Source organism: Rhinolophus sinicus, chromosome 8 (genome assembly GCF_057876585.1).
Source record: "Rhinolophus sinicus isolate RSI-liver-muscle chromosome 8, RSI-T2T, whole genome shotgun sequence".
In the NCBI taxonomy this organism is placed as follows: Eukaryota; Metazoa; Chordata; class Mammalia; order Chiroptera; family Rhinolophidae; genus Rhinolophus; species Rhinolophus sinicus.
Window position 1 is genome coordinate 78,987,434 of NC_142508.1, and position 20,257 is coordinate 79,007,690.

A 20,257-nucleotide genomic window follows, 5' to 3' on the forward strand; every position below is an offset into this window, starting at 1 on the left:
CTCCTAGGATGGACATTGTGGCTTTCAGGCCCAGGATGGAGGGAGGAAACTTAAGATGAGGGGTGGGGAGTGGCAAGGGGTTGAAGATGCACCGAGCAGTCTGAAGCTCGTAGTTGGGGACTGGCAAATGTAATAATACTAATAATAACGACCCCGATGGAGAACTGGCAGTGAGCCAGACGTGCAAACGGCTTTGCCCATGTTTCTGCTTCCTGTTCACAATCCAATGAGAGTTGTTAGCCCAGTTTTATAGGGTGGAGCGTGACGGTCAAGGAGGGACAGTCACGTGGCCAAGGTTATACAGCTGGATTCAAACCCAGACTGTTTTGATCCCAGAGCCTGTGTCGTAACCACCATATGTACCAGCCCTGAAGTTGGCATGTGAGCACGATGCTCGGGGCTGTGCCCAGCATCTGTCCCAGGGCATCAAGTGCTGCCAGGGGGCTGGCGTGCCACCTGCTGCTGCCCTTTATTGGGAAGGCGTGCAAAGTCTGAACGGTGAGGCCTGACCATCGTCATGTACTGAGAAGGGTGGTTCCCGTGGTGTTGACGACAGTGATGGTAGCAGTCAGTCAGTCAGCCAGCGGTTCAACCTCCACAGACAAGGCAGCCTGCCAAGTGGGACAGAAACCAAGGGCCCCGTGGCGGGGCCCGGCCGCTGCTCGGATGGGGCAGAAGCTGCACCTGCCACCAGACACACCAGGGGCCTCCGAGCAGCAGCCGGGTCCTGAGGCGGCTGTGTGGGGTACTGCGATCCTTGCCCCAGGGACACCAGCAATGCCTCCGGCGGCAACCCAGTGCAGTGGATTGTGGGGTCTTTCTCGCCGTGCTGACTTCTGACCTTTGCGCCCACAGGTACCAGCACACAGTTCGTGTCTGTGCCCTCCAGGATGACCTGAGCAGCCTCCCTTACGGAGACCTGACTGAGGTGAGCTGAGCTGGGAGCACATGGAGGCCTGGCTGCCAGGGCCACAGGGCGGTGGCTCGGCAGGCCCAGCTCCATACACATCCGAGGCCCCGAGAGGTCCCAGGCAATGCGGGAAAGTCAGGTCCTCCCGTCCTGATTTTGCCGTCGGGGTCTGTTACTGGGGGACACCACAGTGGATCGGGCACCACCTCCACTTGTGCTGGGTTCAGCGTGGTCACTGCTGGGGCCACTCCCAAGCTGCCTGTCATCTCAGGGAAGGTTTCTGGCCAAAGCTGCTTGTCACCTCGAGGGCTGGCTCTGCACTCTGAAGATGGAGGTCCAGAGGTTGCACGGTGGTGGGGCCCAGGAGTGTAAGGGTCACCTCCAACTGTCTCCAGGATGCTTGTCCAAAGAGCTGGCTGGGTCCTGGCCGAGCCTGCTGACTCAGGTGACCATGGCAGACCGGAGAGCTACAGCAGCCTGAGGACAGGCCAGTTGAGAGCACGTCACCTTTGTCTGCTTGTGCCCTCACTGTGCCTTCCTGTCCCCAGGGTACCTAGTGCCCTAAGCGGGTCCCTGAGGGGTGGAGGAGTTGGGACGCTGTCCTGATCAGTCTGCATGCGTCTTGCCGGCTTCAGGAAGCTCCGCCCCCAAGGACTGCAGCATGGGGGTGGGGCTCGGCGATGGGCAGCAGCACTGGCCCTGCCCGCAGGTCGGGGAGCGGGGCCTCAACCTCTCGGGCGGGCAGAAGCAGAGGATCAGCCTGGCCCGCGCCGTCTACTCTGACCGTGAGGTCTACCTGCTGGACGACCCCGTCGGCCGTGGACGCCCACGTGGGGAAGCACATCTTCGAGGAGTGCATTAAGAAGACACTCAGGGGGAAGACCGTGGTCTTGGTGACCCACCAGCTGCAGGTGACTGAGCCTGGGACCACAGGAGGCCAGGGGCGGGGTGGGTGCGGCCCGGATGCCAGCCTTCTCCCCTGTCCTGGCTGCCCTCACCTGGATGGCCAGAGAAGGGGCTGGGAGCGCGGGGACTCCCCAGCCATCCTCGCGTCTCCAGAGCCGGCCTGCCCCTCCATCAGCCTGACCTCTACTGGTCCTGCCTTTGGGCTCAGTGAGTCCAGAGAGCAGATTCTCCAGGGGCAACTGACCCTTCCCTATGGGGTGGACATCAGCTCGGGGCCATGGGTGGTGGCAGATGGGAAACAGGTGGGAACAAGTCAGACCCACCCTTCCTCCAGCAAAGGCTGGGTGGGCCTGAGGCCAGGGTGCCTGGGTGAGGGGGTGACAGGGATGGTGGGCCCCTTGGATGAGGGGCTCAGTGCCCTGGCATCACTGCTCGGGGGACAGGTGCTGGAGGCCAGGGTTTGGGGCGAAGGCAAGAGCCACTTCAGGCTTCGGCACACAAATCTTGTTGAGGAAAGTGACTGGGCTTGCCCTGAGTGAGCCAGCGAATTGGGCAGAGTGGGGATGGTTCTCATGGCATCAGCCTCACATAAAAGGTTCTGAGTGCCTGGAGGGGCTCCAAGATCCCCTCCTCCCTGAGAGAAGTCAGGTTTCCCGTCCTGCACTGCGTCTTCCGCAGTGAGTCCCCAGGTGCGAGCTCGTGCCTGTCTCCTGCTGGAGGAGAGATCCCACGGGACTGAGCTGCGCTGAGGGGTCTGTTGGAGCAGAGGGAGCAGAAGTCTCGTCTTCCTTGCTTCCCTGTCACCTGTGGGGAAATGTTCAAAAGCCTGGTCTGGGGATAAGACGCAGGCCCCATGGCCATCACAGGAAGTCGAGCTGGGAGAGGGAAGTGGGGTCGTCGTGGCTATGGGATGCTCCAGCCAGCATTTTTAGGACCTCCATCAGGGGCCAGAAGAGCCAGCTTAAAGAGGGGCAGTTTCTTAAAGACCCCGGGAACCCAGGCTTTCCCATCGCTGTGGCTCTGCCCCCAGCCTGTGTCTCCCTCTGCTGAGGGCTCTCAGAACAAGCTCCCAGCCTTTGCATTTTGCCCATGGGGGCTGCCTCGGTTTATTCTCAGTGGGCTGGGTCACCTCCAGGGAGCACCCCCCTGGGCTGGTGAGGACCAGAGCGCTAGCTCCTGTGCTGGCCAGGGGTCAGGCCGGAGGAGAACTTCCTTCTGGACCCCGTGAGCTGACTGCTGATGGGCTCTCGTCCAGTGGGGAAGATAAGCATGGTGACCACAGCTCTGCACTATGGAGGGCCAGTCCCTGGAGACCACCTGTCCTTCTGAGGAGTCCTGGGGACCTGGAGGGGACTCCTGGCACCTGACACATGTGGGCTGCAGCTGTCCTGCCAGGAGTCCTCATCGTGGGGCGGTCACCTCAGCCCTGGTCCAGTCCTTGAACCTCACCAGGCAGCTGTGTGACCTCAGGCAAGAACTGTCTTCCCCCAGGCCTCAGTCTCCTGAGAGAGTCCACCTTTCACCAAGGTCATTTTAGATCATTCTTGACGTAGTGAAAAATGCAGGCAGCCACCAGATGGCACTAGAATGTCAGTCTGACTGTCCACTGCTGGGGAGGAGGGGGCTCAGAGCCCCAAAGCAGAGCCTCTGGGCTTTTCCGGAACATTTCTCCGCTGCTTTTACTCTGGGGCACACAGGCATGCTTCCAGATGCTTATGGGTGCGTGGGCTGGACAACAGCTCTTTTGTGAAACAAATAAAATGAGGCCAGTGCCCGGCCCCTGAAGTCCAACCCATATTTTGAGTCATATTTTGTGAGTGTGCAGAACAGAGCTGCTCAAATCACACCTAGTCTCACTGGAGTGAATTGGGGGCTCACTGGCGAGAGGGGCTTCACCGGGAGCTTCTGGGGCTGGAACGTGCACCCCACACAGGCAGAAAAGGCTGTGGGGCTGTAACATGTGTGCCTCAGTCGCCCCGTCTGGAAGATGGGCTGGTAACAGCTGCCTGCTCTCTTTATGGGCTGTGGGAGACTGAGATTGGAAAGTTAGAAGACGCTGCGCAAAGGGGAGAGGCTGTTGTCAGGAAAATGGCTCTGTCAGAAAGTGTCCCAGCTGGACATTAAACGCCATGCTGGTCCTGCTTAGATTGTCCAGGAAAGTGGACAGGGAGCTGGGCAGTTAGTCCGAGGGAGGCAGGAAGCCTGGAGCTGCCCAACCTGTCGGAACAGCTGTCATTTGGCCTTTGGGCACCACCGTCACCCCCACACCCCACCGAGTGCACCAAAGGTAGCCACTTCTTTCGGGCTTCTAATCAAGAGCATCCAGGGTTGATTTGACCTTGGGTGGACCCCGAAGTACAGGGGATGACCTCTGGCTGTACTGCAAAGGTGTTGAGCTGTGTTAAATCTCACCAGCATGGTGCTTGCTTCTAGGAGGAAGCTTCCTGCCCTTAGGTCGGCTGATCCCATGGGGAGAACTCTGTCTCATTCCCAAAGGTGAAGGAACCCCTCTCGGCAGATCTCGCTGGTCTTAGGAGCAATATGGAAATGACTGGAAGTCAAATTAGACAAACAGAAGTGCTTCGGGCAAAAGACGTGGGATGCCATCGTTCAATGTAGCTATGTTTTCATCATACAGATAAAGCTGGTGTAAACGCCTCGGGCCAAAGGGGCGGCCTGGCACCTGACAATGACGGGGTCATGAGACCCCATTTCCTTTCCACCACATCTTGGCTGTAGTGAGTCAATTTCACATTCCAAACCTCCACAATCAGACTTCTTAGCAGGGCGGCGCATTTAGGAAGCAAATAGCCAAGGAAGGTTCAGTGTGCGTCGCAGTGACAAGCCAAGGCCCCCTTTGCACCATGGGACACCGCTGGACGGGAGTCTGGCAAGGCGCTCTCCTCTCAGGAAAGGCAGGACTTCACTGTACATCGCTTTACCGTCTCTGCAGTTCTTGGAGTCTTGTGATGAAGTCATTTTGTTAGAAGATGGAGAAATTTGTGAGAAGGGAACCCACAAAGAGTTAATGGAGGAGAGGGGACGCTATGCAAAACTGGTTCACGACCTCCGAAGATTGCAATTCAAGGTAACCTGCTGGTACCTGGGTGTACCTGGGGGTGAGCGTACCTGGATGTACCTGGGGGTGAGTGTACCTGGGTGTACCTGGGGGTGAGCGTACCTGGGTGTACCTGGGTGTGAGCGTACCTGGGTGTACCTGGGTGTGAGCGTACCTGGGTGTACCTGGGTGTGAGAGAGTAAGGGGCCTGCCCTCCTGACTTCCGGCCTGGGAGTTCTGTCAGTCGGCTTTCAGGAGGCATCTCATTTTGTCTCCAGGATCCTGAGCACATTTACAATGCAGCAATGGTGGAAGCCCTTAAGGAGAGCCCCGCTGACAGAGATGAAGGTACTGGTCCAACCAGAGTTCGAATCCTGCCTCTTGTTACCTGTGGCTTGTGAGTGGACACCAGCCTCTGTATTTCTCACTCTAGTTTTGGCTCCAGGAGACGAAAAAGAGGAAGGGACAGAACCCGACACAGACTCAGCATTTGTGGACATCAACGGTATTTACCAGTCATTGCCTCAGTTACCTAAATACGCGTATGTGTTAAGCTTCCACCATTTGGGGTAGAGGAGTGGGGCACGGGGCTTGTGGTCTGGGGCAGCTAGAATTACAGGGTTCCATGTAGTGAGAGCCTTGGGTTCCACTGCCTGAGTCCAAGTCCTTGCTCAACCACTTACGACTTTTACAACTTGGCCACTCTAAGGTTGGCCACAACCTTAGTTTCTTAATCTGTGAAATGGGGAAATAATAGTGCCAACCTCATAGGTTCCTGCAACGATTACATAAGAAGCTGTACATACAATGTGCAGTGCCTGACATGCACTGCACCTCAATAGTAGTTGTTATTATTCGTTGAAAAGATCAAAGCAATGCACAGAGATTAATTAAAGCACACACAGCATAAGAAAGGGTTGTGCAGCAGTGAAGACATTGCGGCGGGATAAGGCCACTCATTCTTTCACCAAGTAAGGACTAAGCATTCTCCCGTGTGCCAGGCACCAAGCTAGTCTGAGGACAGGAAGGAAATATGCCCCTGTCCTGATGGGGGGAGGGGGTCGCAGGCCAGTGGAAAGTCATGGGAAGCTGTGATAAGAGTAATGGGGAGTTGTAGAGGGTGTAACGAGTCGGGGGGCTTCCCAGAGGGGGCAGCCTTTGGACGGGTCCTTCAAGGATGTGGAGGAGTTTGCAGGGGACACAGGTGAGGAAGGGGGAGGGACTGGGGGTGAGGCTACGAGGGGATTCCAGGAAAGCAGAGAGGAGAGGTGCGGAGATGCGCCTGGTGAGGCCCGGCTGGGTGGGCTGCCTCCTCATTCCCCAGACACTGCTGCCTTCAGCCCTTCATCCCTTCTCCACTGTTGAGCCTACTCTGTGCCCTGCCTGCCCTGCCAGGGATGGCCCTGAGGGGCAGGGATCAAAACCCAGTCTCTTTCCTCAAAGTGTCCACAACAGGGTGACTTTCCAAGTCAGTGTTCTCTTCCTCAATAATGTGTGGCTGAGAAAAAGCCTTAGTAGAGTTCATCAAATTTAAGATGCCATCCATTTTAAGATCACTTTATGTACTCCTGTACTTAGAAAGAAAAATCTCTGCCAACTAGACAATATGGCATGCTACCGAATGGAAGGCACATCTGATTTCAGAGGTGTTAAAATATGGGGGAAAAAAGTGTCTTTGAATGGACGGGATTTGGCACAAGTCCTGGTGCTTGTGACAAATGCATGCACGTTTGGAAAGACAACATATTTTCACTGCTCTGGAGGCTGCCAAGGCCGAAGTGAGGTGCCCAGCCATCCCTCCCCGGCGTTCCCAGGGAAGTTCTGGGCTGCCCAGGGTTTGGGGTCCTGTGGAAATGGAAAACCCTGTGCCTCTTTTTCTTCTCTCCCCGCTTCTCTGGAGAGCAAAGCACAAGTGTGAAATTAAACGATCTGGAAACTGTAGGAAGGGAACGAGTTAAGGGGGTGCTGCCCGCCACGCCTGGCGCCTGGCGTTTTCTAGAGCGCAGCGCAGGGGAGCAGAGTGTCCGCAGCTCTCAGGGCTGGGATTTGACCCAGTCCTTGTGCGTTCCAGGACGCCTCTGTTCATTAGGCTGTGCCCACCTGCCACGGCTTCGCCTTCATTCTGCAGTCCCAAAGGGAGACACAATGAGCGAGAACCAGGCTGGAGCTTTTCAAAGAAGCGCAAGGCTTCTCAGGTCCCCAGGTTTGGGTGTAATGATGGGTCTATTCACGGTGGAGCATCTGAGGTGCGAAAGCTCTCGCTGGCAGGGCAGGTGCAGGCGTGAGCACGGCCGTAGGTAGGGGAGTCCCATGTCAGCTCCATTGATCTCCGTTAAAAAGCCAAGTATGTCTCAGGATTCTGCTGTGGGGCTGACATACCCATTTCCTCTGGAGGGAGGGATGAGGCTCACTCAGTCCTGACCGCTGAGACGGCTTAGCCAGCAGCCCTGCGCCTGAGTGCTGCTTCCATGAGAACGTGACAGCCATTCTCCTTGGACAGTGGAGAGGACCTGGGGCAGCCACGCGCTGTCCAAGGAGGGCGCTGGGTGTCTTCTGCGCGGCGTGAGCTCAGAGAACACGGGGCCTCCTCCTTGCTCGCCCTGGAGTAGATGGTGTGGGTGCCCTGGGTGCTTCAGCACACGCAGGCTGGCTCCCAGCTGCCACCTCTGCTTGGCCTTGCCCGGGGGCTCTCTGGGAGCTGCCAGCTGCAGGTCAAGGTGAAGTGCTGAGAATTAACCCCCAGGGAGCAGCGGCCATGGGAGCTGATACAGAAATACCTCCGAGTGCTGTGATCATGTGAGAAACCTGCGGGCAGTTTCCCTGGTTCGAGATTTCTCACGTGGGATTAAGACACGGCGGGCTTGACGAGACACCTGGGATTTTTCCTTCTCATCCCTCCCTACGCCCTGCAGCTCCTCCATAAATGGCATGCAGTCATAGCCTCGTCTTAGGATCTGTTTCTGGAGAACTCGACCAAGACAACCTGTCTCCCTAGGGTACAGCATGTAGTAGGTGCTTAGTAAATATTTCTCAAAAGACCAAAAGCCACCTGCCTCACAGGCTATAATGAGGACCAAACAAAAGGAAATGAGCAAAAGTGAGACAGGAATCTGAAAGCATAGAGCAAATGGCAGGAAGGGTAGCCGCCCTGAGTGGCGGCACGTGGGAGGGGGCCCCTGCCCCACCAGTGTTTGTGTTTGTTGCCACAGCTCCAGCGCACCAGCTCGTCCAGACCGAATCCCCCCGGGAAGGGACTGTGACCTGGAGAACGTATCACACGTATATTAAGGCGTCCGGAGGTTCGGTATAAAACAACGGGTTTTTAAAATTTACTTTGCATTTTAAAAAATTCCTTCTTAGACTGTTGGGTTCCCATTTTATGATTTCTTCCCCCCTCCCCCCTCCCCCCTCCCCCCTCCCCCCTCCCCCCTCCCCCCTCCCCCCTCCCCCCTCCCCCCTCCCCCCTCCCCCCTCCCCCCTCCCCCCTCCTTCTTACTTTTTAAAGGAGGATGCAGCTCACAGTGGCCCATGCAGGGATAGAACCGGCAACCTTGGTGCTACCAGCACCCGCTCTAACCAACTGAGCTAACCGGCTGCCCCTATGATTTCCTCAACAGTGACTCTTTATGCTAAAGCTGTTTATCCATGCTTTTAATTTTCCCCTAAAAATCTGAAGTCTGATAATACAGCCTTTTAAATGGAATCCTCCTTTATCTCTGTTAAAGCTGCCAGACTATTGAAACGGAGAGAGCAGCAGTGTCACCAACTATGGTTCTTCTGTGAAGCTCAAAGCAAGGGAATCTCGGCACGCGAAACATACCTTTAGTGTCATTCCCTGCCTCTCCCCAGCAAGACGGGGTTTTATTTGTTTGTTTTCAGGGAGTACTGAGTCACTTCCATTAAAGTGCACATTGGTGGTTTCTCCAATATGTTGACAACTGGAACCCATTTTCCAACCAGGTGGAACAGATGCCCCCACTGGGGTTCAGGGACCCAACTTGTCCCATCAGCCAGAAGGTGGTTCCCTTCGAGGGGTGGGGGGCGTTCTCTCGTAGGCTTTGCATTTCCCATCAGGGCTGGCCCGGGGAAGCCCTCGGACCTCTCCCCTCCTCTTGCAGGGTACCTCCTCTCTCTCTTCACCGTCTCCCTCTTCCTCCTGATGATTGGCAGCTCTGCCTTCAGCAACTGGTGGCTGGGTTTGTGGTTGGACAAGGGCTCACAGGTGAGTTTCCCTCTGGCATTGGAAAATGTGGGATGAGCTAGAGTCGGAATGCACCCAAGACACACAACGAGCTCATTTGCTCCTTTCCATGAAGCTGAGGTCAGCTGCTTACACCACACGATTGAGCTCCTGAAATCCCCTTCAACTGTTCACGACAAACAGGGCATCGGACTTTTTGTGTGGCACCTTCAGTTTTTAAAGGATTGGCTACGAAGATTGCGCCAGGTAAAGCCGGCAAGTCTGTGGGGTCACGGATGTGCAGCATGGAGCCGTTTGGCAGCCTCTGTTGTAGGTGCCTCTGAGGACGGGTCAGGGGCGTTGGGGGGGCTAACACAGGTTTGTCTTCCTGCCCCTGAAGAGAAACTGGCAGCTTGACGACATTGCCGGTGCCAGAGGGGTCCACCCTCTGTGGCTCTGTGCCCCCAAGTCCCTGTACAGGAACGGGACACGCAAGAGTCAGACTCGGTCCCTGAACGCGCTGCAGGACCTGGGTGTCTGCTTCCCAGGCTGTCATCTAGGCCAGAGCCCCTCCTGGGAAGGACTGACAAGTCTGCTCTTGCTTGCGCTTGCCAGAAGCTCTCCCAACTTTTGGCCAATAGTTTCAATGCTTTCCTGGAGCCCCAGGGAATACTGTGGGGTTGCCTGCCCGTCCTCCAAGGTTAGAGTTTGGTGCAGCTCTGTTGTTATGACAACCACAGTGAGGAGGCCCTGGGGAGACGTGGGCAGTGGAGTGGCGCTGTGCCCTCCTGGAGTTTGGTACAGCTTCCTGAGGCCATTCCCAAGAGGAGAAGCCAATGGGAGCTGGCTCTGTGCAGCAAGAGGGCCGTCTCTGGGGCATACGTGTCCCTCAGGGCCCCGCTGGCTCATGAGGAGTCTCTCCCTGAGCAGCCCCGTCCTAGGCAGTGCCACTGGCTAATTGAGCACGCAGCAACGATGGCAGTCTGTGCTTGCCCTGCCCCCAGACACTGGGCAGAGCCGAAGGCACAGCGAAGCCTCCTCCTCCATCAGTTAGCCCCCCAGGGATGTTTCAGCAGTTATGGGTGTTTATCCATCAGCCGCCACCTCTGGTTTACACTTCCGCTCTTGCTGTCATCAGCAAAATGGCATTTAGAAGAAGGATGCTTGCTTGTTCCCTAAAGGCAGTCTTGCCTTTTAGTATATGACTCAAGAGAAAAACGAAACTGCCAGTTTCTCAGGAGGCGGCGATGGCTTCTCCCCAGAAATGCTGGCAAAAATGTGTGTTGTGCTTGGGCGGGATGGATCCACACATGGTCTCTTTGAGCCCCCGACTCACCAAGGTGCCTGCGGTGAGTGCTGCTCAGCCAGGCTCGTGGGAGCCATATTTCCTTTGCTTCTGTCACTGCCCGGCCCAGCACCACCTCTGGTCTCCTGGGGCACAGCCAGGAGACTGCTCCTGGATGGCTGCTCTGTGCCCATCTGGTTTGTTCCCTCTGCTTTGCCACTGACTGTGCCAAGCCTCCTAAGTCGGGGGCCTCTCGGGGTCACGGCGGCCCAGCAGGAGGACCCATGCAGAGCTCAGAGGCCCCCAAAGGGAACTGACTTGATTTAACCACCTGACTCATTCTTAGCAATTACGGCCTCTTTTCAGTTTCTCCTCTGTGGAAAATCCCCCCTCCACTCTCCTGACAGTTGACCACTTCTTGGGGCTTCTTCTCGTTTTTCTCCAAAGGGGACCTGTGGGACCCAGGGCAACAGGAGCGTGTGTGAGATGGGCGTGGTGCTGGCAGACACCGGGCAGCACGTGTACCAGTGGGTGTATGCAGGCAGCATGGTGTCCATGCTGGCATTCGCCGTCACCAAGGGCTTCACCTTCACCAAGACCACCCTGATGGCGTCCTCCTGGCTGCACGATCATGTGTTTGACAAGGTGCAGTTCCCTGGAGCAGTGTGCTTACTGGTCCATCTGTCAACAGGGTTTATTGAGCACGTACAATGCGCCAGGCACTGTGCTAGGCTCCGGGGACAGACACGGGGCTCGTGGAGCTCCCAGCGGAGTCTGGGACATCTCCCAAGATGTAATTACACAGTGAAAGCAAACCCCGGAGAGTGTGGGGGCGGGGTGGTCATGGGCCGGGGCTAGGCTGGGGGTGGTCAGGAAGTTCCCCCCGAGTGCCGCCCTGCAGCAGGCACGAGCAGGCACGAGGGCATCCTCCTGCTCCAAGCATCCTGAGTACATCGAGGCCTCACAAGGCGCTTCAGGCTCCTCCTCCTGCCACTGCCGTGAGGGACCTGCCACAGTGCACAGCTCTGACGCACGTTTTAGGGACAGACAGACACAGTGGACCTTGGCTTTTTATTGCCCTGGGGCACAAAGTCCTTCCCTCCTCCTGAGGGACCCAGGCTGCACCCCAGGTTCGGAGGGAAGCTGCAGACGGAGGCCGGATCTCCCAGGTTCACTGTCGTTCTTGGTGACCACCTGCCTGGGATGCTGGCACATCGTGTTGGGCCCTGGAAGGAAGGCAGGCCCTGCCTGCGCTCATGAGCCCAGGTCCAGGGTGTACTAAACACACACCTCGGACGCTGACTCTCCGATTGTCCGCAGATCGTTCAAAGCCCGATGAGCTTCTTTGACACGACCCCCAGCGGCAGGCTGATGAACCGTTTTTCCAAGGACATGGACGAGCTGGACGTGAGGCTGCCGTTCCACGCGGAGAACTTTCTGCAGCAGGTTTTCATGGTGGTGTTCATCCTCGTGACACTGGCGGCTGTGTTTCCTGCTGTCCTTTTAGTCCTGGCCGGCCTGGCAGTAGGCTTCTGTATTCTTTTACGGTAGGTTGATGCACTATTTTTTAAAAAGGAGCAAACAAAACCTACACGTTTGGTTAACTGCACAGTGACGTGGAGGTGTCAGGTGGTGCTGTCCTGTCTGAATGGCGGAGCACATGGATTTTCGCGCAGACGAAACACCAGGGGCTGTGCTAAGTGCTTTGTGTACACCCAGCATTTGAGTCTGAGGGCAGCCCTGAGGTGGACGTGATGGAGAGGTTGAGCCATGGCCGGGATGGGGCTCTGCCAGCCGTTCCTGGGGCTGGAGAAGAGAGGAGACAAGTTCTCCGTCCCTCTGAGCTTTGAGAACTCGCCCCTGCCCTAACCACTGATGTGGGCAGAGAAAGGCTTCTGGCTGCTTGGCATGTGCCCCATGCCCGCCTTCATGCCCACCCTGGGGGAAAGGAGGGCAGCACTGACCCTAGGCCACTGGGACACCCAGCTCCTCCCTGTTCCTGTGGAGAGCTGGCATTCTCAGCAGCATGGTGGGTATTGCGTGAGGGCAAAGGGTTGGAAATCAGAGAAATTTGTCCCAGAGCCCCAGCTCTGCTGCAAAACTAGCTGCAGGACCCTGGAGAAGTTGGAGAAATGCTGCAGCCTCAGTTTCCTCCTTTCTAAATTGGTGATCATTAAAACATGAGCCTCACCTGTTCTGGAAGGGTTCTTGTGACCGTCATATGAAACTATAGGACTGCAAGTATCTTGTAGGTAAGAAATGGAATACAGTGTCTATTCCTGGACACTGGATGAAAACTCCTGGTCTTAAAGACTCAAATGACATATCGTGCAGCGAGCCGCTCACACTGCAAGAAACACTCAGAACTGAGACCACAGGAAGAAATGGCCCACATTTCCGAGGCCCATATTTATAAGGCCCTGGCCCCACCCCACACACTTGGGCTAGCCACTCCTAGAGGAGGATGGTGGGCCATCCCCTTGTCCCTAGTTAGATGGCACCTGTCTGACTTTAACTTTATCTTGAGGGCACAGTCAGCTGTGAATGTGCTGGTGTGCTCTCTGCCTCCCCGGGGGACCTTGCGGTCATCTTGGTCCCTGTTGATTTCCCCACAGCGTCTTCCATGGAGGAGTCCAGGAGCTCAAGAAGGTGGAGAACATCAGCCGTGCACCTTGGTTCTCGCACATCACCTCGTCCATGCAGGGCCTGGGTGTCATCCACGCGTATTGCAGGAAGGAGGACTGCGTCAACAAGTGAGTTCTGTGCTGGGGCTCCCGCTTCTCAGCTCACCCCAACGCGAGGTCGCAGCGAGGATGGCTTCTCTGGCTCCGAGATGGGAGGTGTGGGCTGCTGGGGGCTGGCTGTCGATGAAGAGCTGGCAGCATCGAGGGGCCCCCCTTAGACACCTGGCCTTCCTTCTCCGTGTCTGGGGCCCAAAAGATGTGAGCTAATTCAGTGACAACCTCAGTATGAGATTTGACATGTCTTATTTTTTCACACAAAAAGTAAGATGTGTTCAATTTAGGTAAATAGGAGAAAAGAGAAAAAAGAAAAAAAAAATCAACCGAAAACAACAAAAGAACAAGACAAACAACTGAAAGAACAAAAACTCAAAAACGAAGACAATAGTTTAGGGGTTACCAGAGGGTAAGGAGGGAAGAGGGAGCAGGGCTCTAGAAGAGGGTAAATGGGGTCCACTATGTGGTGATGGAAAGCGAACTGACCCTGGGTGGTGAACACACAATGTGAGATACAGATGATGTAATACAGAATTGTACACCTGAAATCTATGTAACTTTACTAAAAATTGTCGCCCCAATAAAATTTAAAGAAAAAAAAATCATCCATAGATCCCCCAACCCAAACGCTATTAATGTTTTCATATATTTCCTTCCAGTCTTTTTTCCTCTGTTTCTGAAGGATTTATAATCATTTTGGTCTTGTTTTATTTTCAAATAGCATTTTTCATGCTATGACATCTTCCTTGTCAAGATAATCTTCAAAGGCCAATTACATTTCACTTAGTGGATAGACCAGTTTCCTTCTTTTTAAAACGTGGGGACTGGATTAGAAAAACTTCCTGGAGTCTTCCAGCTCCACGTTTCTAAAACACCTTGTGATCACATATAATCACTGTGCATCAATCACAGTAGACTCACTGTGGGAGCAAAGAATTCCAAATTGTAGGCACTTAACACGTTTATTCTTCCCCAAGTCACGAATGGGGGTCCATTGGGTCGGGGAGGGGATTCTGCTCTACACTCAGGTACACTGTCTTTCCATTGGGGCTTGTCCCATCTCGAGGGCCTTGGGGACTTCTCCAGGGTCCTCTGTGTTTAACTGGAAGATAAGGGGAGAGAGGTGGGTGCAGGGCCCATGGGACGTTTTTATTGGGTCATCATTTCTGCACATTCATTGGCCAGATTCCAGTCACATGGGCTCACCTAACTGCAAAGGAGGCTGGGAAATGTAGTCCAACTGTGTCCACAGGAGGAAAAGAAAATGGAGTTTGGTGAATCTATAGGAGTTTCTGCCATAGATGTTCTTTGCACCCACCCTCCATATTTTCCTTCCTCAAAAACCTAATGCACACTCCAAAGCTTGCATCTAATTCTCTCTCTCTTCCTGCAGTTCGCTACCCAGGATCTCAGTGTGGGCTTGGCATCCCGGCTTGGCATCCCAGCTTGTCTTTAGTTAACGAAGCAGCCAGTCCTATTGCTAGTTTGACCTGAATGTCATCTGTCAGGAGTCCTGCGTCACACGTTGAGCCTTCCAATGTCCCGGTCATGAGGAAAGGCTCGTCTGCAGAGCCATTCCTCGACTCGTGACAAACAAAACAGACTTGAGCTTTTTTCCTGCAGTCTCCTCCAAGGCTGGCTTCCCAGAGAGCCCTGCAGGAGAGCCGAGCCCTGCATGATTGACAGGTCTTCCCTCTTTTAATACTCTTTCCTGTCATGGGCTTTTCCAGAGGGCTTGGGCTTCTGACAAGTATTGCTTTTGCCACCAGACAAAAATGCTAAAGCATTAAAAAAAAAGGTTTGAGGTCAAAAATTCCAATTTGATCCCAGCCTGTTTCTGTGCAATCTAACCAACCACACAGATTAAGACCCGAGATGACTTCTAAGTCACTTAAGCTGTCAGTTGAATTTGTAGGCTTTATAGCTACACGATAGAAACACCATGGTGTTTACAAGAATATTTTAACTAAGCTCTGGGGAAGACAAGTTGCAGAGGAAACGGAAAAGAGGAGGGTGCTACAGGACCCAGCCTGGCTGGTCAGAGGTGCTTCCCAACAGAATCCTTTGAGGGATCTCAGGACGGGGAAACAGCAGTGCCCAGGGACGTCATGGCTGTGCCAGTAGAGGAAGCTTAGCTCTCTAGGGGTTTAAACATTGCAAAGTTTTCTTCCCCCCCCAGTCATTTCTACCATTTATTCCCAGTGGGTCAGGGGAAGCTTCAGTGGCAATTGAATCCGCTGTCTCTTTTGGTTAATGCTTAGCTCAGTGCAGTTAAAATTTCCATCTTGAATGTATTCAAGACACAGCCCTCCCTTTCCCCCTCGGGTCTTGGAGTGGCCACGCTGTGCTGCGTGTGTATTGGGCATGGGGGCAGGTGTGCCGGGGGAAGCTCCAGGTCTGCTCTTTTAAACACCCTCTCCCTTTTCTCTGAACCCGGTTCTGTGATGCTGGAGCAGGGGCTGGGGTGGGGACACTCAGTGACCTCCGTGTCTGGGCCATTCTCTCCTCCCTGCTGCTCATTCCTGCTCTCCAGCTCCCTGGGCAGACGTGGTGTGGCAGGGTAGGGGCCCCACCAGGAGCAGCTCCCCAGCAGCTCTGCGAAGGCATGGCCGATGGGCACGGACTGCCGGGGTCTTCCCGTGAGCTCCTCCTGGCTGCCTCACGCTGTGTCCCTTTGATGCGGGGTGTCCTTGCCTCGTGCTGAGCAATGGCGCACCAAGACTGCAGCCCAGAGGCCGTTTCCCCTCTCCACGCCCAACTCCAGGAACTGCAGGAAGGGCCAGATGTGCCTCTGTACACCTGGGGCACGGAATGAGGAACTCCAGGGGTGGGTTTTGTCCTCGTCCCCTGGTGGTGTCATCTTGCTGTCACTCTGCCCTGTGCTCTTTCTCCTCCTTGGCTCAGTGGACGCACAGCAGGAGTCCACGATGTCAGCTTCCTCTTCTTGAAGAGCCACCCACGCTTTGTAAGAAATTACCTTGAATCTTCTTTTTCTTCTTTCGGGAGGGGGACCAATCGAGCAGCCTCCCTTCCCCCCTGGACCACCACAAACGCTGGCCATCCCTAAAGGTGACCTCCTCCACAACCCATTCCCACCCTTTGTGTAGATCAAAGCGCAATGGTCAATTCCACAAGGCCTTCGGGGGTGGCTGACTCCCGGTATTGGTCCTTTGAAGGTGGAGTGTGAGGGCCTCAACCCCTTTTGTTCTCAGCCGTGGGTTCCAGTTGCCAGTTTGGGAAAGACAGTAAGAGTCCACTCAGCACCTACTGTTGTCACATGGGATTGCTCAAAATACGTGCAAATCAGATGTCTATGATGGCAGATTTTAAGAGCATGGGTGTATGCTTGTTTTTGTAACCGTGCACTCACCCTGGAGTAAGAATTCCTCTTGCTGTATTTCTGCAGTGGCCCTAACCCTAGGTCTGCAGACGCACCACCCGATCTCCCGTTTTGTCTGATTTCTTCATTTTAGGTTTAAGATGCTAAATGATGAAAACTCCAGCCACCTCCTGTACTTTAACTGTGCTCTCAGGTGGTCTGCTCTAAGGATGGATGTCCTCATGAACATCATCACCTTCACTGTGGCCTTGCTGGTGACCCTGAGTTTCTCCTCAATCAGTGCATCATCCAAAGGCTTGTCATTATCCTACATCATCCAGGTAACGCCTGGTGTAAGGCTGGGCTTGGCGTGGAGGCTGTAGCATAGAGTGAGTGCATCAGGAGGACGCGCGTAATAGAAAACCCAGCCCAACCGGGGGTAAACAAAACGAGAGCTGAGTGGTTCACATCCTTCAGAAGTGTAGGCTTCAGGCACGGTTGGATCAAGGCCCCTGGCTTTGTCCTCCTGTGATGACTTCCTTCATGGTGGTGGTGATCGGCAGCCTTGAAGGGCTGTACCAGGAAGAAAGCAGGAGGCACGCGTTTCCTGCCTTAACCGCGGAACAAAAAGCCCTGTGCTTCACTCTTACTGGACCAACGAATAAGCAGAACTAATTAGTAGCTTGACAGGACAGGGGCTACTGGTTTAGGCCGAGAGGTGGAGCTGCACCCCGTCCTACCCCAAGTCACATAGCTGCCCACAGGGGCGGGGAAAGGATTCTGGAGAGCCAACCACCACGTCCATGACCCACGATCACTGACTTCTCTTCTGGTTGTTTGGTTTTCTTCTTTTGAAAAACAGTAACAGTGAAATACATGCCATTTACTATGTTTCAGACACTGTTCTAAGCCCTTTAACTTAAATTAATTCATTTATCCCCACAACGGCCATCTGAGATGGGTGCTGCCATAATCCCCATTTTACAGACGAGGAGATTGCTGCTCAGAAAGACTTGCCCAGGATCCCACACCTGTCATGTGTGAGAGCCAGTGTTTGAACCCACGTCATCGAGGTCTGATCCCATCTGAGACTGAATCTCCTTCCCTGATAGGTGCCTCGTGTTCTCTCTGGAAGCGTTTCCAACGCAGCCCTGACCCTCGATGCTTTCAAATCCCAGGATGACGCATGAGTGTGGATCTTTTTTCACTTACTCTGTTCAAGGTCGTGGGTTACTTTATACTGAAGTCAATTGTCTCTTCAAATTGGAAAAATTTCTCCTCCTTCTCCTCTTGACAATCTCCTCATCTCCTTTTCCTGTTTTCTCTTTCTGTGACTCACTGTGAGTGAAAACTGAACTTCTGGCATCGACAGTGTCTTGTTTCCTCCAGGAGTATGTTTCCTTTCTTTTATCTCAAAGTTTCCATGTTCTTGTCTTTTTATCTTTATTCTGGGAATTTTCCTTGGCTCTGTCATTCAGCCATTCTTTTGAAGTTTAAGTTTGGCGATCCGGTATTTGTATCCTTAATTTCTCAGTCTCTGAGTTTTTAAAGGAATCACTTTAAAATAGATGCAATACATTTTTCTAAATTTCTCTCAGCATATTAATTTGAGATTCCCTCCCTTCCTTAAACTGTCCTCTCTCCTTTGCCGATATCTGTTTTTTCCAGAATCAGTTGTTCTTTTCATTTATCTGGTTCCTGCTCTTTTGTGCCATTCGTTTTGTTCTTACGTCTCTTGATCCATTTGTATTTGAGGGTGAGGGACCAGGTGGGGTTTTCAGGGTTTCCTTGGCCTTTGTATGTGCCTTGCTGGGTCTCTCCTGATGAGAAGTTTTATAAACGGGTGGGTGGGTAAGGTTTTTCCACAGACTGGCTTCATTTCAGGAAAGCAGCCCGGGGGCTGGCCTGCAGGCACCCAAATGTTGGATTTAGGGGGTTTTACCTGGGGTACTAGTCTGGGGGCCCAGTTTATTCCCAGGTAGTTCATTCAATTTCTTTAGAGCAGTGTGTGTGTGTGTGTGTGTGTGTGTGTGTGTGTGTGTGTTGGCCTAGGGATGAAGGTCCAGCTACCTCTGGTGGGGAGCACTTATCTGTACACAGACTATTCGTGAGCCTCTTTGCGGGCCCCTTTCACACCTGGAGCCTGGGTTCTAGACACACGGCCCTGTACGCCCCTGCAGGACACGCTGCCTCCATTCCAGCAAAAGGCTTTCCTCCTTTTTCTAATGTCAGTTAATCTGTAACCCTCTCCTACAAGGATATCTTCCCCCGATCCCCTTGCTGTTAAAGGCCCTTTTTTTCTGAAAAATCTGTTATCATTTTAATGGTATTTTGGGAAGGAGGAACAAAAATATCTTCTCAGGACTCTGTCTTAAGTGGGAGATATGAATTTGCCTCGTCGATGGATGTTTTCATTTGTTGTTGCCTAGAAAAGTACGACACAGCACAGACGATGCTGCATAATTCCCTTACTTTAGTCCAAGTGAAACAGCTTTCCTCAACTGAGGTCATGCTTTTGGGGGAGACCATCAGCTTCCCATGAGATTGTTTTCAAACATGCCTGCAAGGCTGGGGACAAATGTGCACACAGTGAGATGCAGGGGGACGTTTCCTGTCCAGCTGCCGGTGTGGCTTTCTTGAGCATCAGCCCCCTTTGGAGAACACAGAATCCAAATGACAGAGCAGCCTCTGAGCACGGAGAAGACTCCCTAGATGGATGAGAAATTGGCATGAAATCCCACAGAGCAGAAAGTGAATGCAAAGGAATGTCACGTAACGTCACGGAGAAGAATAAGCAGTTGGGGCCAATTCAAAACCCATGGAGGGCTGCCGAGGGTTCTGAGGAGCTGATACCCTCAAACTTGACAAAACATGTACATGCCCTTCTCAAGGTCAGGGTTCATTCATTCATTCACCAGATATGCATCGAGCATCTACCGTGAGCCAGGAACCATGCCAGCTGCTGCGGTTTCAGCAGTGAGCAAGCTGGACAGGTCCCTGCCATCGTGGCGCTTATATTCTAGGTGGATACAAAGGCACAGCAGTGGGGCTGGGATAAGTAAGGAGCTGTGAGAAAGACGACTTCAGAAATGTTTTGTGTTACGGGGATAACAAAGTGGGGTAGTGTGGCTGCAGTGGGCAGTCACATTAGATCTGATAGTCACAGGACACCACTGCCGGAAGTGACTTCCAAGCTGAGAGTCGAATGATGAAGAACCAGCCAGGAAAACAGAAGGAAGGAAGGGTGTTTTAGGCCGAGGGGCCAGGGAAAGGCTCGGGGGCTGGCAGGAGCTCAGAGCAATTGGGGAAGTCAGAAGTGCACGTGGCCTGAGCAGACTGGTAGACAAGGCCTGAGGGTCTGGCAGGGGTAGCTATGCAGGCCTCGGGCAGCCACAGGCAGAGTGGCGTCTGTTCTAAGAAGGGTCTCAGCTGCAGCCCGCGGACGTGTGGGCCAGGGAACCTTTTCTGTGAGGGGCTGTGTGTGCCATGCGCTGTAAGATGTCAGCTGCCTTCCTGATCTCTAACTAGGAGATGCCAATAGACCCTCCCTCCTCCAAGTTCAGGACAACCAAGAACAAACATCTCTAGACGTTGCCAGAGGTCCCCTGAGGGGCATAATCACCCAGGTGAGCGCCATCGCTCTAAGAGAATGGGAAGCCAGTGGCGTGCTTTAAGCAGGAGGCCTGCTGCGGGGAGCTCTCCAGGGGTGTGGACGCACACTGCTCCCCACACTGCCTCCTTCCCGTTAAGGCCACATGCTGCTGCCCAGAGCTTTCTCACCCTGTTTGCCTGGCGGGCTTCTTATCGTAACGGCCTCCTTGACCACCCTCTCTAAGGTAACTCCCCGGCCCCAGCCAGTCT

The 20,257-nt window shown here is 54.0% G+C and overlaps 1 protein-coding gene across 6 annotated transcripts in view; it reads left to right on the forward strand.

Moving 5' to 3' along the window:
* Nucleotides 1–20,257, forward strand: part of LOC148757607 (ATP-binding cassette sub-family C member 12-like) — a 30,570-nt gene that overhangs the window by 1,535 nt on the left and 8,778 nt on the right. The window contains exons 2-13 of one of the 6 annotated variants that reach the window (XM_088800364.1): nt 856–928; nt 1,620–1,821; nt 4,770–4,904; nt 5,153–5,222; nt 5,308–5,379; nt 8,084–8,173; nt 8,993–9,096; nt 9,259–9,330; nt 10,787–10,984; nt 11,660–11,886; nt 12,955–13,092; nt 16,551–16,737. In XM_088800364.1, the coding sequence (XP_088656490.1) occupies nt 4,845–4,904; nt 5,153–5,222; nt 5,308–5,379; nt 8,084–8,173; nt 8,993–9,096; nt 9,259–9,330; nt 10,787–10,984; nt 11,660–11,886; nt 12,955–13,092; nt 16,551–16,737 (1,218 nt within the window). In that variant the 5' untranslated portion in view covers nt 856–928; nt 1,620–1,821; nt 4,770–4,844. Of the gene's footprint in view, nt 1–855; nt 1,822–4,249; nt 4,905–5,152; nt 5,223–5,307; nt 5,380–8,083; nt 8,174–8,351; nt 9,097–9,190; nt 9,331–10,786; nt 10,985–11,659; nt 11,887–12,954; nt 13,093–16,550; nt 16,738–20,257 lie in introns of those variants that run through there. The other 5 variants (XM_088800367.1, XM_088800368.1, XM_088800365.1 and 2 more) reach the window with 5 other exon arrangements.